Source organism: Anser anser (genome assembly GCF_964211835.1).
Source record: "Anser anser genome assembly, chromosome: 2".
Taxonomy (NCBI): Eukaryota; Metazoa; Chordata; class Aves; order Anseriformes; family Anatidae; genus Anser; species Anser anser.
The window spans coordinates 74860220-74874562 of NC_139721.1; the positions used below are offsets into that span (position 1 = coordinate 74860220).

Sequence of the window (14343 nt, forward strand, 5' to 3'; positions counted from 1 at the left end):
TTCATCCACACTGGCATATAGATAGGCTCAGATGTAAGTTCAGAGCTGAATAAAATAAATCCATCCATTCCCCAAAATAGCCTGCAGCAATAAGAAATCTTAATAAGAAAAGGAATATCTTGCTGATGCCCACAATGCTCTGATAGCAAAACCTAAAAGACCTATACGTACAAATTAGAAGAAAGTGCCATATAACCACAAGTTCATAACTTCATGTTTTGTACAATGTCATTCCCATCCACAAAGGGACTCTTTACTAAATTTACTGTAGCACTGAAAAATATGGAACATTTGCTGATACCTGAAATAAAAAATTCAAACTATTTTTTGTGTTGATTCTCCATTGTTTCAATGAAATCTTATTTTTTTTTGTAATTGGGATGCTTCTTGTAAAATTACAACTTTTCTACTTACAGATTTTTATGAAAAATATTTGAGGTTCTGCTTAGTATAAAGTATCTGAGGGTACTTGAGCTTTCTGTTTCTTTCGTTCATCTGTAGTATGTTCTTACTGTGTTTTTCATGAGGATTTAAATATCTTTTTACCTTTCAGAGTACTAAATTCGTCAGTCATCTAAGAATTAATTTTTACTCTTGCTTCCTAAGGAAATGTATGCAATTGCCCATGTTCTGTCTGCTCTTCAATCTGTCTAGTTCTGCACCCAAATAACTTTAATTCATAAACTTCCATCATCAGCTCTGAAGCAGAAACAGAAATCTGAAAGAACACTATATTCTTTTATGAAAAATGTGACCTTTGTCATGACAGAGCCCTTGCCTGAATTGGAGCTCTCGCGAAGACCAAGGTAGGAATATGGCAGTTGTTACCAAGCCTGACCAGGCAGCACCTGATCACTAGTTCTAGGCCAGTTATAACAGCCACTGGCCTGCATGAGGAGTTGGAATTATTTCATAAATAAGGAAATAAAGGGGTAAAAGGAACCTGTAGAAATCCAGACTCCATTTATTTTTCTACTCCCCAAACTGCTGGTTTTTGAAAGGGCAGTTGCTGTATGGGCAAACCATCTCTTTGCATTTTGATCATCTGTCAAATTAGCTATCATGCAGCTATCCTATTGCTGGAAATTAAATGTATTAAAATGTTGGAACTCCAACTTCCTACATTTGTAGGTGTGGAAACATGAAATATGACTACACAGAGTTCCCTGGGCAAGAGTGCTGTATGCGATAGCTGGAGAGCCTTCTAATACATTACTAAAATAATGGTATTAGGTATAGTATATGGTGGCCATGTGAATTAATAATTTACGCTATGGCTGAGCATATCCTATTTAAAATGCTGTTTTTCACTTTCTTTTAACTGTATTAACTGTACAGTGTTGTTCTTTCTAGCTGAATTTTCCCTGAATCTAAAACCTTAAAGATTCCAAAGAAATATAGAATTGTTTCCTAGCTTGGCTAGTCACACCACAGACCATCAAAAGAAAGGTCCAATGGGAAGGGAGACTATTCATCTTTGCAGAGCCAGAGAAATTGCACCTTGGCAGTGATACAAGATTTTCTTTTTTATTCCCATTAATGTCTATGCAGACATTATAAATTATAGCCTTCCTTGTCCACCCCTCACCTTCCATTTCCTGAGCTTTCTTATTTAGAAGAAAACTGGGCTCAGACTTCAAAAGTTGTTTTCTTTTTCTTTGCTGAAAATTCTGCTCATCCAACAACTGCAGTAAGAATCCGAAGAGTATCTCAAAAAAAAAATAAAATCCTATAAAATAAACTGGTGGCTTTCCAGTTAGGTGAACTCTGTAGAGAGCATTGATTTTATTTTTCTTACTTGAATACAGTTACTAAGTTATTCAACTGATTTGTCTTTCAGTTCAGAATCACCCTATATTATAACTCCTTTATTCATATGTAGCATAGTACTTCGTTGTATACACATACATTTGTAGGCAGCTTTCATTAACTGAACTAGGAAACTGCATTATTAAAGTGCAATCTATACAACAGACTGCTTTTTCTGAGCAACTCAGTTAACTTTACAACTCTCTTGAGAAATTAGTCATAGCTACTTAACTTTGTCTTCATTTGCTTTTAAATATAATCTATTTTGTTAGTTAAGTACTAGACATCAGACCATTTTATCTTCACTGGTACTAAAAAACACATCTGCCTGAATGTAAAAATACAATTCAGAAAATGCTGTATTGCCTGGAAGTACACACAGTGTTCTGTAGATCAAAAGAAGGGAGAGATCAGGCATGGCCGATCAGGTGTCCTTGAGTGACTAGAGGTACCAGCTAGTACTTGGAGTACTTAGAGATGCTTCTCAGTGGTCCCTTGGTGTTCCTTGCATTAATTTTTTATTCGTATTTAGATCACATTTTGTAGACATTGAATTTAGGTATTGATTAAACAGAAAACCTTGCCACAGTGTACAGTTAATTTATATATGTAAAGGGATCCAGGTGGCCAAGGAGATGTACTTGCTTCTCCACTGCCTGTATAGAGAACTGCTGTATGACTCAGTATTTCTAACTGGAAAATTGAGTGGGAGGTTTCTAGAGTTTATCAATATTACTGTTTGTGTTTTCCCTCCATACATTGTTTGTAAGGGAGTTTAGCTAGGTTCATGCAGTACTGTCTTTAAGGTCATCGTATGCTTTTTATGCTGGTCAGTTACCATTGCTGGTTATACCTTTTTTGGTCTAGTCTCACTCTTGTCCAACTTGACAGGGGCCAGAGCCCAAACCATGTTACATAGGCTATTAAGGTATCCCTTGCTTCTGTTATACAGCTTTTGATTACAGCTTTTTCTGCACAGTTGGTAAGAGCTTTCATAGCAAAATGAAGAGCGCTTCCCACCAGAAAAGCCACATCATCTTCATCTTCATTTATTCTCTGAAACGGATCTGCTGGGTGGGGAGGGAAATAGAGGAAAAGAAATGGGCTTGTAGGGTTATAGCCTGGAGAAATGACAAGGCAGAAGTCTACTCTGACTCAGAATTTCATTCTAATGAATGAAATGATGCAGAGCATGGAGTCTTCTCAGAGCAGGTGCCTGACAGAAGGACGGGAGGAATTTTTATACAATTGCATGCTGATTAGAACACTAGATTAGGAAGTGGCAAGCTTGGTTAAGTTTCCCTTGGTCTGAAAAAATTTGAATTTGTTCTTTCCAGGAGAATGCATATGAGAATTTACAGCAAACCCTGGATGGTGCTCATCTCCACCCTATGTGTTGAAACTGGACTGCTGTTCAGGAAAAAATAAATCAAGATTTAGGAGAAGAGAAACGCAGAAGTATTTGTATTTTCCATTAGCCAATTGTGTTTCATTCAATTACTTACTGACAAAAGCAGAAATACTTACTGAAGCAGCACAGATAAAACAGCTGTTGGTCTGAGTTAGAAACTATTTCATCCTTTTCCTGGAAAATTTTTTAAGTCAGTAGCTTAGTGACACATTTCTGAATGAACTCCACGCTAGCCACAGGAATTAACGATATTTTGAACACAATTTCAATCTACATATTCACTTACGTTCTTACATGTTACATCTACACTAAGTATGGCAATAGGCTTTGAGCAGCCTAATTCAGGTGCTGGAAGCCAGCACAGAGTTTCATGTGGGCTGAATTACCCCATTGAGAATCTGAAAAGCCTGGTTAATTAGCTTCCTTGCCTGTCAGTCTCTTGTTTCCATCTATTTTCTCACTTCAGCTGGTTCAGTCATAAAACTGTAATCTGTTTTTCTATGGCTGTGAAGATGATACTTATAATTTACTCCTCCATCTAGCTATCTCGGTATATTTTTTAATTTTGGTTGGTTGTATTCCTTATGTTTTGCAGTAGTCAATAACTTTATGAATCTGGACGGTACATTTAGCAAGTTCATGTGCAGCTTTTGAAGAGCTGTCTGTACGTAGAGATTTGTAAGGCTGCACCTGGAGTATTCTGTCCAGTGATGCCCCCCTCAGAGAGAGCTAGATGTACTGGAAGAGCCCAGTGGAGGGCTACCAAGATGGTGAAAGGACTGGAGCAACTAACTCTTCTATAAGGAGAGACTGAGAGAGCTGGGATGGTTCAGCCTGGAGAAGAGAAGGCTTGGGGCAAAGTATCAGTGTGGGTAAATACCTGAAGAGAGAATATATAAAGGAGATGGAGCCAGGCTCTTTTCAGTGGCACCTACTGCCAGGACAAGAGCCAGTGGGCACAAGCTGAAATATAAGAGGCTCCCTCTGAACATCTGGAAATGTTTTTTTGCTATGCAGATGGCTGAGCACTGGCACAGGTTGCCCAGAGAGGTCGTGGAGTCTTCCTCTTGGAGATCTTCAAAAGTCAGCTGGGCACAGTCCTGGGAAACCTGCCCTAGGTGGGCCTGCGTGAGCGGGGAGGGGGGGAATTGGACCGGATGACCTCCAGAGGTCCCTGCCAACCTAAACCATTCTCTGGTTCTGTGACAATTCATGACAGCATTGATTATTGATTTTGATTAACATCAGTTTACACTTTGTGGCAAAAAACTTTCCACTGCATATCTGAGAATTTTCTGTGCCCAGTGATCTTTATTTTCAGACATTTGTTCTCGTTTAACAATTTCATTTCAAAAACCAGCTGTGATTGTCAGTGTGTACACACTACCCTTCTGCTGTAATCTCTCACAAGTTCTTTGTTCACTAATCCATGTCTGCTGAGAGCACCATGACGTTACTGACATCAAAGCAGAATCAAGCAGTGATGATTTAAAATGAAATATAAAACTGTTTTGAGTTCAAAAGCTTTTCTGTAGTCATCTCTTTTGCACCCAATTCAGAAGAAATGTTACATTTAAACTATTTTTATCCTGATTTTAAGCAAACTTATTTCTCGCGTTCATGTACTGTTGTACACATCGAGCATCTGATGCTGTAAGCCTGAAAGTAAATTTTATAGGTTTAGCTTTGTGTTTTAGGCAAATGCGGTGTTTTGACAGTAGTTAAAAGCGTATTCTAGAGGAGAGATGTTACCTCTTGCAATGTAAATGTTGCTCAGCCTCAGCAATGCTGATGTTTATAGCTGACTGACAGGTGGTTGTGGGTCAGGGTGAGATAAAATGCAAGTCTGGATGTTGACATTAGTGTCTTTTTACCCTTTAATCGTATGTCACTGTAAAAGAAAATATCTTTCCAGAAGAAGTTGGCAATCATGTGGCTTCTGGTGTTGTTTCTAGGAGCTGTAGCTATCATTTTACAGCAGTAGATCATGCTTCCACCTAAATAATACTCAACAGTGGATGTAGAACATGAGCTGAATTTATTTTTTGGTAAGTGTATACCTCATAGAATAGACAAATTTTGTTCATGATTGTTCTTATTTCATCCTAAATGAAAACAGAATAGTTGTGGGGGCTTTTCCACTGATTGTGAAGGCTTTTTGAAAGGTGAACCTTGGCTAGGGGTCAAACGAAAGCAAAATATGTAATTGCTGCAGCAATCTTTCATTGCAGGTTAGGACTGTAATCTGCTAATTTAAATAAGTTTCTTGACACATTTTTTTTAACCCCCTAGATATTGGCAAATGTAATCATTTTCATCTGTGGAAACTTGGCAGGAGCATACCACAAACACCTCATGGAACTGGCACTGCAGCAGACGTATCAGGACACATGCAACTGCATCAAATCCCGTATCAAGCTGGAATTTGAGAAGCGGCAACAGGTAAAGTCACACTCATGTTTGGGTCTGTTTTGATGTTTTCACGCTATCACCTCCCTATTTGTCACTGTATGATCATGTTTGTCAGTGCAGGAACACTTATTGAATTACTGAAAGTGATTTGATGAAATACACAAAATCTTTTGTATGGGGTTTTGCACAATTTCCATCTGAATATAAGATGGCATTATGATTATTTGTGTCATCATGTGCATATTTTCTTCTATTCTTCTTTCTTCTTCTATTTGTTTTATGAAAATATTTTTTTATAAGGGAAGTGGAAATGCTATATAGATAGTTTTTGTTTCTTGTTTTTGTCCTCATTGGTTGAGCTGTGTGATGTACTTGTATGCTTTGGGAATCATCAGTTCTTCATGCCCCAGACTGGTACTGTAAAATCATTGCCAGAAGATATTACTGCACTGTTCTTGAAAAGTATTTGAAACTACAATACTGATGAATCATGTGATATAGTTCTAGGGGTCAGGTATGTTAAGAAGAGCTAGGGGAATTGCATAATGAGACTATCTGTCATTTATTGTAGCAGCTGAATAAAAGGTTTCTCTGATTGCTTTATATAGTTCTTTGTCTCTTCGCAACTTCTTTACTGTGCCTATCATCCTGACGGATAGGTGTTTCATTTAAGAGAATTTGAAATACAAATTAGTTCATCAAGTAGTAAAGAAGATAGGTATATTTTGCTCTCAAGGTCACCAGACTGAAACTTCTATGAACTGTTAAGGGTCAGAGAATAGAGCCCACTGATAAATATATCAAATTAAGTAAGGCATGTACACACTTCAGTGCATTGCAGGTCTGCATTTGGACATTTTTGTTGTTAATAACAGATGGATCAATGACTCATTAAACTGAAGTAACCAAAGTATGCAATGAATATTAATGATTTTTCTGACCTCTGATAAACAACTGGATCATCTGATCTTCTTACGTAGATTTCTTCAGCCTTTATCCTCTCAACCCTATAACATGCATCTTAACCCATGTCACAGTTTTTGCAGCTAAAAGGACAAGAGGATGCATATCTTGTCATAACACTTACAAATGCCAGATATTTAAATGTGAAAAGGTAAATGAGGATTAATTTGAGAAGAACTCTTCTCCAGAGTGATGTACTTCTGTGTCTGCAAGCTTTAGTCCAGAAGTGGATGTGCTTCAGTCTGTCTTTTAATACTGTTTGTTTGCTAAGATGATCATCCCCATTGTTAGTATTCAGGTAGCAAGTCAATAATATTGATGACTATTTATAGAGGATAGAGATACATTGAAACACAAGGAGCAGGTGCATATTAAAAAACACTGGGTTTGATCAAAACCTTTATTAGCCTGTGAAAGGTTGGAGTCTTACCCTTGAAACGATATCTTTTTCACACACACAAAATAATAATTCAGTGAGAAGCATCACAAGCTACTTTTACACAAGTGCAGAGCGTAGGATGTGCTTCTAAATGCTTAGGGATCTAGATCAAATTTGCACTCATGGACATCATGTCTTTTGTGATTGTTTATGTAAGAGGTACAATTCATATTCCAAATTACTCCATTAATTTCCTCCTAATTTGTTTTAGAATAGAGCCATCCAGATGTAGTTGGCTGTTACTTTTCAATTGTTTTCTTTGTCTTTGAATAACCTTTCTGTGAACACCAATTTTATATTAGTAGATATTTATATTGAATTACCACTCAACAATTATTCTAAAGAACTCAAGAGAAACACTGAATTCAGTGTTTTCAAGGGAGACTAACACATGTTAATATCTGGTGAAACAGAGGTGTGTGTATATATACCCAGATACAAGTTCGAAGTATTGTATCTACACTGCTGTGTGTTTCTGTGAAGGCAGAGCAAAGCCTGGCTACTCCCAAAGGTGATGACATCTCCGAGAAGGGTTGGGGTCTCACGAGCCCTGTCCCACAGTACAAGGTGGGCTGGCCAAAACCAGTACTGGCTGCAAGGGTCAAGTGAGAGTCCAGAACATCAAGAAAGTTTGTGGTGATGAGATCTGAGGCCAAGAAGGAAGGTCAGGGTCAGATCCAGCAATTGCTAGGCAGGTCTGAGGTGAAGCTGGGACGTCAACCAAGGACCAAGATATGACGGGTCCACAGCCAGGTCCTACAGCATAACTCAGGCAGGGCTGAAGACCCAGGGCTGAGCTGAAATGGGGCTTCTAGGCCCATGGGCAGAGGTGGTGGCTGGAGGCCCAGGTGAGGCTGTTCAGGCCTATGAATGTGCTCAAGGCCTTCACAATTTCATATGATTTATTGCATAGATGTAATACTTAGGCTTGGTTTGGGTTTGCCCTTTATAATATGTGCTTGCCTACAAGTGTATATGTTTAGATGTTTGTGTATTATGAGCCATGACTTTTATGAACTGTTTATTTATTTCTTTTTTGTCTGTGTTCTTTTTTTTTTAATCCCATTAGTGTTGCGAAAATCAGTTTCAAACTCCTGTGGCAAAAGGCGTTATTTTGGATGCCTGCTTTGGTGTTTCTCACGCAGCTTTTCTAACTTTTCAGTGTACATAAAACGAATTGTGAAACTATTCTGACCTCTGTAGATTTGCAAACTTATTTCAAGATACATATTTAAAATAGCCTCTCATTACATTATTTGTCTCACTGATACAGCCTGGCTGACAGTTTGTAGGGGTAATGACTCACTAACACTGAGTACAGGATCTTGATGCTGACAAGTAGTTAACATAATTGCTCTTCTCTCTATCTTCTGGTGCTTTGTATTATAAGGCATAGGAATAGTCTAAGAAGTTCTTACAACAGAGCGGAGAGATCTTTGTAAGGTGTTGGTGTTCAGTGGGTTCTCTAAAATGTTATCTTTAAAAAGGAGGCAGTATAATGATGGTTTTGGAAACAACACTCAGGTAGCAGATGAAAATGAATGAGATTTTAAATCATTGAATGGCATTTTAATTTTTTCACTGAAACATGGTGAACCATTCATTACAAGCACTGCAATACTTCAAAATTGCTTTAAAATGAGTCCAAAACAGAAAGACCTCATGCATTTCTGATACTTGAGGCCATTAGTGAAGAACAGAAACATTTGAAATATTTTATTTGGAGTGAATATTATAAAATGTGGATTCTTGTATGTTCAATTAATGTATTTTTAAAATGTAGCCTATTAATATTTTCAGGAACATAGCACAGTTTTTCTGAGGGCTTCCTGGCTTTCTTTCTTTTAGAGAATGGTTTGGTTGGAAGGGGCCTTAAAGATCACCCAGTTCCAACCCCCTGCCATGGGCAGGGACACTTCCCACCAGACCAGGTTGCCCAAAGCCCCATCCAGCCTGGCCTTGAACACCTCCAGGGGTGGAGCATTCACAGCTTCTCTGGGCATGCTAGGAGAAACTTCAAAACTCATCTGCACCAATTGTTAGGCCTCAACTACTGTGGGCAAAAGGGAGCGCACTGCGAATACAGAGCTCAGAATATATTCTGAGTCTAATTAAAGTCTTAACAATCTAGTGAAAATACAATTATTAGCAGTATTTCAGTTACAATAATAGTAACAGTCACAGTCCAAATTATCTCATTAACTCGGAAAAGTGTAAACAATTAAAATTGTTATGAAGAAAACCTTCTAATATCTTCCCTTTTTCTCTGCTGTTGTCCTCAGCCTTGTGTAGACATGCTGCCCAGCAATGGGGGATTGCCACTGCTAGTGTCAGGCCATGTGATTTGTACTGCGCTTGCAAGGCCTCAGGATGGATTGATAGATAGTTACACACACAAACCGTTTCCCAGTTGCCCATAAACAAGATTTTGAGTGTGACACTTTGCGTGCCCCTCGGGGTCCTGAGGTGAATGATACTGGTGTTACTTGAGCATAAAGCTGTGCGGGGGTGCCAGACCCTGCCTCGTGCCCTCCTGGAGCAAAGCTGGCACCGGGCAGGCAGCAGGCCTCTGCCCACCAGGCCATGGCTCCTTCCACTAACATCAGGCCAAGGAAAGCTCAGAGAAGTCTAAATATGGTGTGTAAAGAAAGATGTTCTTCTAATGTTGTGGTAAAAAGTGTATTTTCTGGGCTACAGAGGCCTTGAGCACTTCATCTATTATTGAACTTAGATCTGTTTGGGTCAAGGTATTGGACAATGGTCCTGAGGTCCCTTCCAACCTGCTCCTTCTGTGAGCCTGTAGTTTTCTTTAATGTCTTTCTGAATGCTGAAAAACGCATGAATGCTGTGATTTCAAATAGAGACAAATGAAAAGATAAGTGTCTTCTTGCATCATATCCTATAAAGGCAAATGAATGGTGTCTGTATAAGAAATCCTATTGGGTATTAACAAAATTCTTCCAGGTTTCTGACTCTTGCTTACTGAAGAGTAACACAAGAAATATGTAGCCATTTTTATTCCAACTTGTTGATGAGAATAGTAGTAATTTTGCAAGAAGTGTATGTTTGTTGTCAAAAGTGAAGTGATTTGAAAATTACATAGGGCATATCCGTACCCATTACTACTTCATTAACTTTTTATTTCCCAGTCTCTGAAGAAGTATTATTCAGAATTGAAATGGATTAAATAAGCATGATGGTATTACGATTAGAAGAATGTTTTCTAATTATTTTTGAGTCTGCAATTAATTTTCCTCAGAGGTTCAATATTTCAACAGAAAATCCAAAACTTGATTTAAAAAAAAATATTTGAATAGGTTCCTGGTTTTCAACTGGAGACTTGAAAGTACTTCTTTTGATTCTGCATTTCAGAAATGTTTCTTTACTGTTTTCATGCTAAGTCATTTCACATGATCAGTATTTTTAAATAGTAAATCAGTACACATTGGTAAATTTAAATTAATATATGCATTGGTTGGTTTAAACTTAATGGTGTTGTGCATAAAATCTTTAGATACAGATATGTTCAGTGCAGATGGGCAAAAAGTGGGTCACTTGTTCAAGGTCCAAAATATGAATTTATGAGCCTGCTTTGGGCACTGAGTTTTGATGGGTCCATCTGTCTTAGTTTGTTTTGAGCTATGTTATGTTTTAGAAAGCACATTTCACTGATAAATTTCATATGGCTAATAACATACTTTTATAGAGTATATCAGTTGCCTATGGTTGAAAATAATGACTATACAATGACTAAATAAAATGACTATATAATATTTGTGATACCTTTCTGCCTTTTCCATCGCAGTTATCCTTCTCATCCTACAGTAGCTGTTTAGTACCGTTATTTCTGTTTATGACCCCTATAATGTGTTTCATGGACATTATAATGGTGATTATGGTTTAGTGTAACGTGTGAAAGAGGTAAAATATCACATGAAAGTTAACATTAGCATTGTACAACAATGTACAACAAAGCAGGAAGCTTGATTTAGTAGAAGTGGTAATAGGGACAATAACTTAAGTTATTGTAAGTATTAATACTTTCTATTGTATGCTTCTATATTCTGTAACTGTAATTTGATGTGGAAGATCATTTTTAAATTATTTCATTCAAAAATCACTGTCACATGCATCTTTGCTTTATTAGGTCTGTCAGAGAAATGGACGCATATATAACAGCCTCACAGTTTAGTCATTTTGGAAAGACAATTATTCTTTTAATTCTGTTTTATCAGTGTCAGTGGTTCAAGATTATTTTTGGCTTTAGACATTAACAAAGGTCTTTGAAATAGGGTGTTTGGTTTTTCTAAGGAGTTGTTACTGTTCCGAGCTGGACAAATTCTGATAATGAGGTGTATCCAGAATGATATTTTGGGCTTGTCCCTATTGACCACCATTTTCTTACTAGAGATTTATTTACAAAGCCCAGGTCATCAGAGCTAGACAACCTGTTTTTCAGCTCTTTACAGGAAAGTCTTGTGTTTTCTAAATATTGTTAGGGATTGCTTTGTCAGGATATTGGTGACTACAGTGGAACAATGTTCTTTCCAATCTCTGGAACATACATTTAATTTTTGAATATTTCTGGGGAAAAAAAGTGTATTTAAGTGCATGGAATGGATAGAGAATAATTAGGGTTCTCCTGGTAGTGGTAGTAGAACAAGTGAAACTTTAACCATCATTCGTAGTGACTGTGCAGTAGCTGCTGGATTACCCCAAAGATTTTTCCACTTCTTTAAATAGCCTAATTCTGTTAACAGCATCATTACGTGCATTGTAAATGTATCCCTGACATTTACTCTGGTTTAATAGTGACTATACTGTTCATTCACTTCAATTATAGTTGGAGACATCTCAGTATAGCCTGGTTCATTCTGCCTTTTGTCATTCAACAAGGAAAATGGAAATAAGAACGCAATTTTATATTTTCTTCTAGGGTGAGGTGCTTAAGTTTAGTATGTTCTGTATCTGGTAATAACAAGCATTACCAAACAAGTATCTGTCATTTATGGCAAAGAAGATGGTAGTGCTATGAGAGGCACCTAGAAGGCATTAAAGTTAATGCATTTATTTTGCATAGCTTTGCATATAGCACAGAATTATAATATTTCCCAGATGTGCTTCCCATCCCCCTCCATCCACTGGATTACAATTTTTGCTCCCTCTTCTTTACTGCTGCAAACATTTCAATACATTTATTAGTAAGCTTTCAGTTTGTGGGGCATGAATTGCCTTTTTTTTTCCCTCTTATTTCATTGCAGCTCATGCTACTTGTTGGTTAAATTCATGCTTTCTTAGTGCTAAACAGACTGCTATGATTTTTGAAAAAAGGGTCTCAGACAGTAGGCTAGTCAATAAATATAACAGTTACTGGAAAAAAGATTTCCTGCTCCCTATGACTTGTGAGTCTTAAAAAGTGACTGTGGAACATCTTTTGTACAGCACAGGCTGACAAATAAGGCACTACAGGCTTTTATTATCCAAGTCAGTTACGGTGCTTTACTTTTGTGTCATGACCATGACTTGTAGATCAAAAGAGAGTAGCAAAGGTAGTGATAGAAAGTACGCAGGCTTCATATATATGCCTTGCTGACCAGGGCTTTTTTGAGGCAGAAAAGATACTTGTGGTTTTTTTTTTGCCTGCAAATTGATGTACTACATTAGCAACCTGCATCTCGTTTTAAGACCTGGAGTTATTCTTTCATAATCTTCAGTGTTTCAAAAATTGCTTAGGGGCTTCTGCCCTGTCGAGAGAGAATCCTGGAAGCCTAGTTATCCTTAAGAAGACCCTCATAATGTCCACCATTTTGAAATGAAGGGCTTAGCAAACATCTTGGACAAGTATCTATTGCACAGCTCAACAGAGAGACTGCAGTTCCTGCATGTAATGCTTTTTTTCCTACCTCGGGACTTCATAGAGAGAAAAGGTCCCTTACTATTTTGCAGTGAAGCAGATGAGATTTCAGCAGCTTCTCTCAGTGGGTAGATCTGCAGTAATTTATAACATCTAACATCCTCAGATAAACCAATGAGTCATGCTGCTTTGTTTTGTTTTAAAGGAAAATCTGTAGTTTAAGCAGATACTAATTGCCACATTTTCATAGATATTCCGATAATCCTGATGAAATATACAGCTGGCAGGCAAATGTTAATTTTTGTCATGCCACCTGCAATTTTGTCAGCCACATCATGAAAACTAAAATTAATAGCTAAAATGTAGTTCTTTTTGAAAAACAGAATATCTTTTGACAGTGAGTCCAAAGTTTTCAATTGTTAATTATTCCCATAATTAATTGCCTCATTTTTTAAATTGACATTTCATTTCCAGCTACAAGTTGTTTAACTTCAGCTGGATCCCTTTGTCCTTGCCTTCCTTGTTATGTCATTCTTCAGCTCTCTACATTAAATAAAATCTGCCCTACAAATAGGGATTACAGGATATTGTACCTTTAGTAACCATACACAGATTCTGTTAACCAAGAGGCCCCTTCCAATCTTTTTTTCACCTACTGAACATCTCAGTTGTGTCACAGATGTTCTCATAATATTACAAATAGAGAACACTAAGCTCTAATAGGAAGTTCCAGGCATCTGATTATTCTTTTGCCTTTTTATTGAACTCATTCATGTTTCCTTATATCATTTTTATAGCAAGCATATCTGAACACACTGTTACCAATAATGTTCTCAGTGAATATCCGATGAAGAGGTAAAGATCCAAGAAATAAGTCTTTTTACAAGTCTGTGGGTCACATTGGCCTTGTTAGCAGCAGCAGCATGCTGGCAGATTCTGTTTATTGGGTTAAATATCATGAACCCAATATTCTTCCCAGAATTATTGCTTCCAGTGGCCTCCATATAGTAAATAGGTGCTTTGATTCTGAATTAGTATCCTTTGGGTATTTTAAATACTCCGTGTATTGCTGCTCACAGATACTTATGTATTTTTTCTAGCATTGTTAATAATCAGGTTATTCTTTAGGTCACTTCTAAATAATTTTTATTTTTCATTTGACTGTCCATACAAATGCTCATATTGGCAGTGGACATGTGCTAAACAAGTTAAGCTGGGAACATTTTAGAGCCATGTACCACTGTACTCCTCCTCCCTGCTGTTTTGTGAACACATCATACAAGGTAAGGAGTGTTAACTGTCCTAAGGTCTTCTCCCCAGTCTGGCTAAGTTGGAATATTTTTCAGAAATTCATTTCCTTGTCAGCGGCCTAGTTAGATGTTACTTCTTACCATTTCCACATTGTCAGTCAATCAACTTTCCCATCCTATGGTATTCTCTTCCTCTTCTCTCCCG

The 14343-nt window shown here is 37.5% G+C and overlaps 1 protein-coding gene across 4 annotated transcripts in view; it reads left to right on the forward strand.

The window, feature by feature from the left end:
* Positions 1-14343, forward strand: part of ADCY2 (adenylate cyclase 2) — a 219193-nt gene that overhangs the window by 97732 nt on the left and 107118 nt on the right. For 3 of the 4 annotated variants that reach the window (XM_083827173.1, XM_083827172.1, XM_083827175.1), the window contains one exon: positions 5513-5662. In XM_083827173.1, the coding sequence (XP_083683299.1) occupies positions 5513-5662 (150 nt within the window). Of the gene's footprint in view, positions 1-5025; positions 5269-5512; positions 5663-14343 lie in introns of those variants that run through there. The other variant, XM_083827174.1, reaches the window with a different exon arrangement.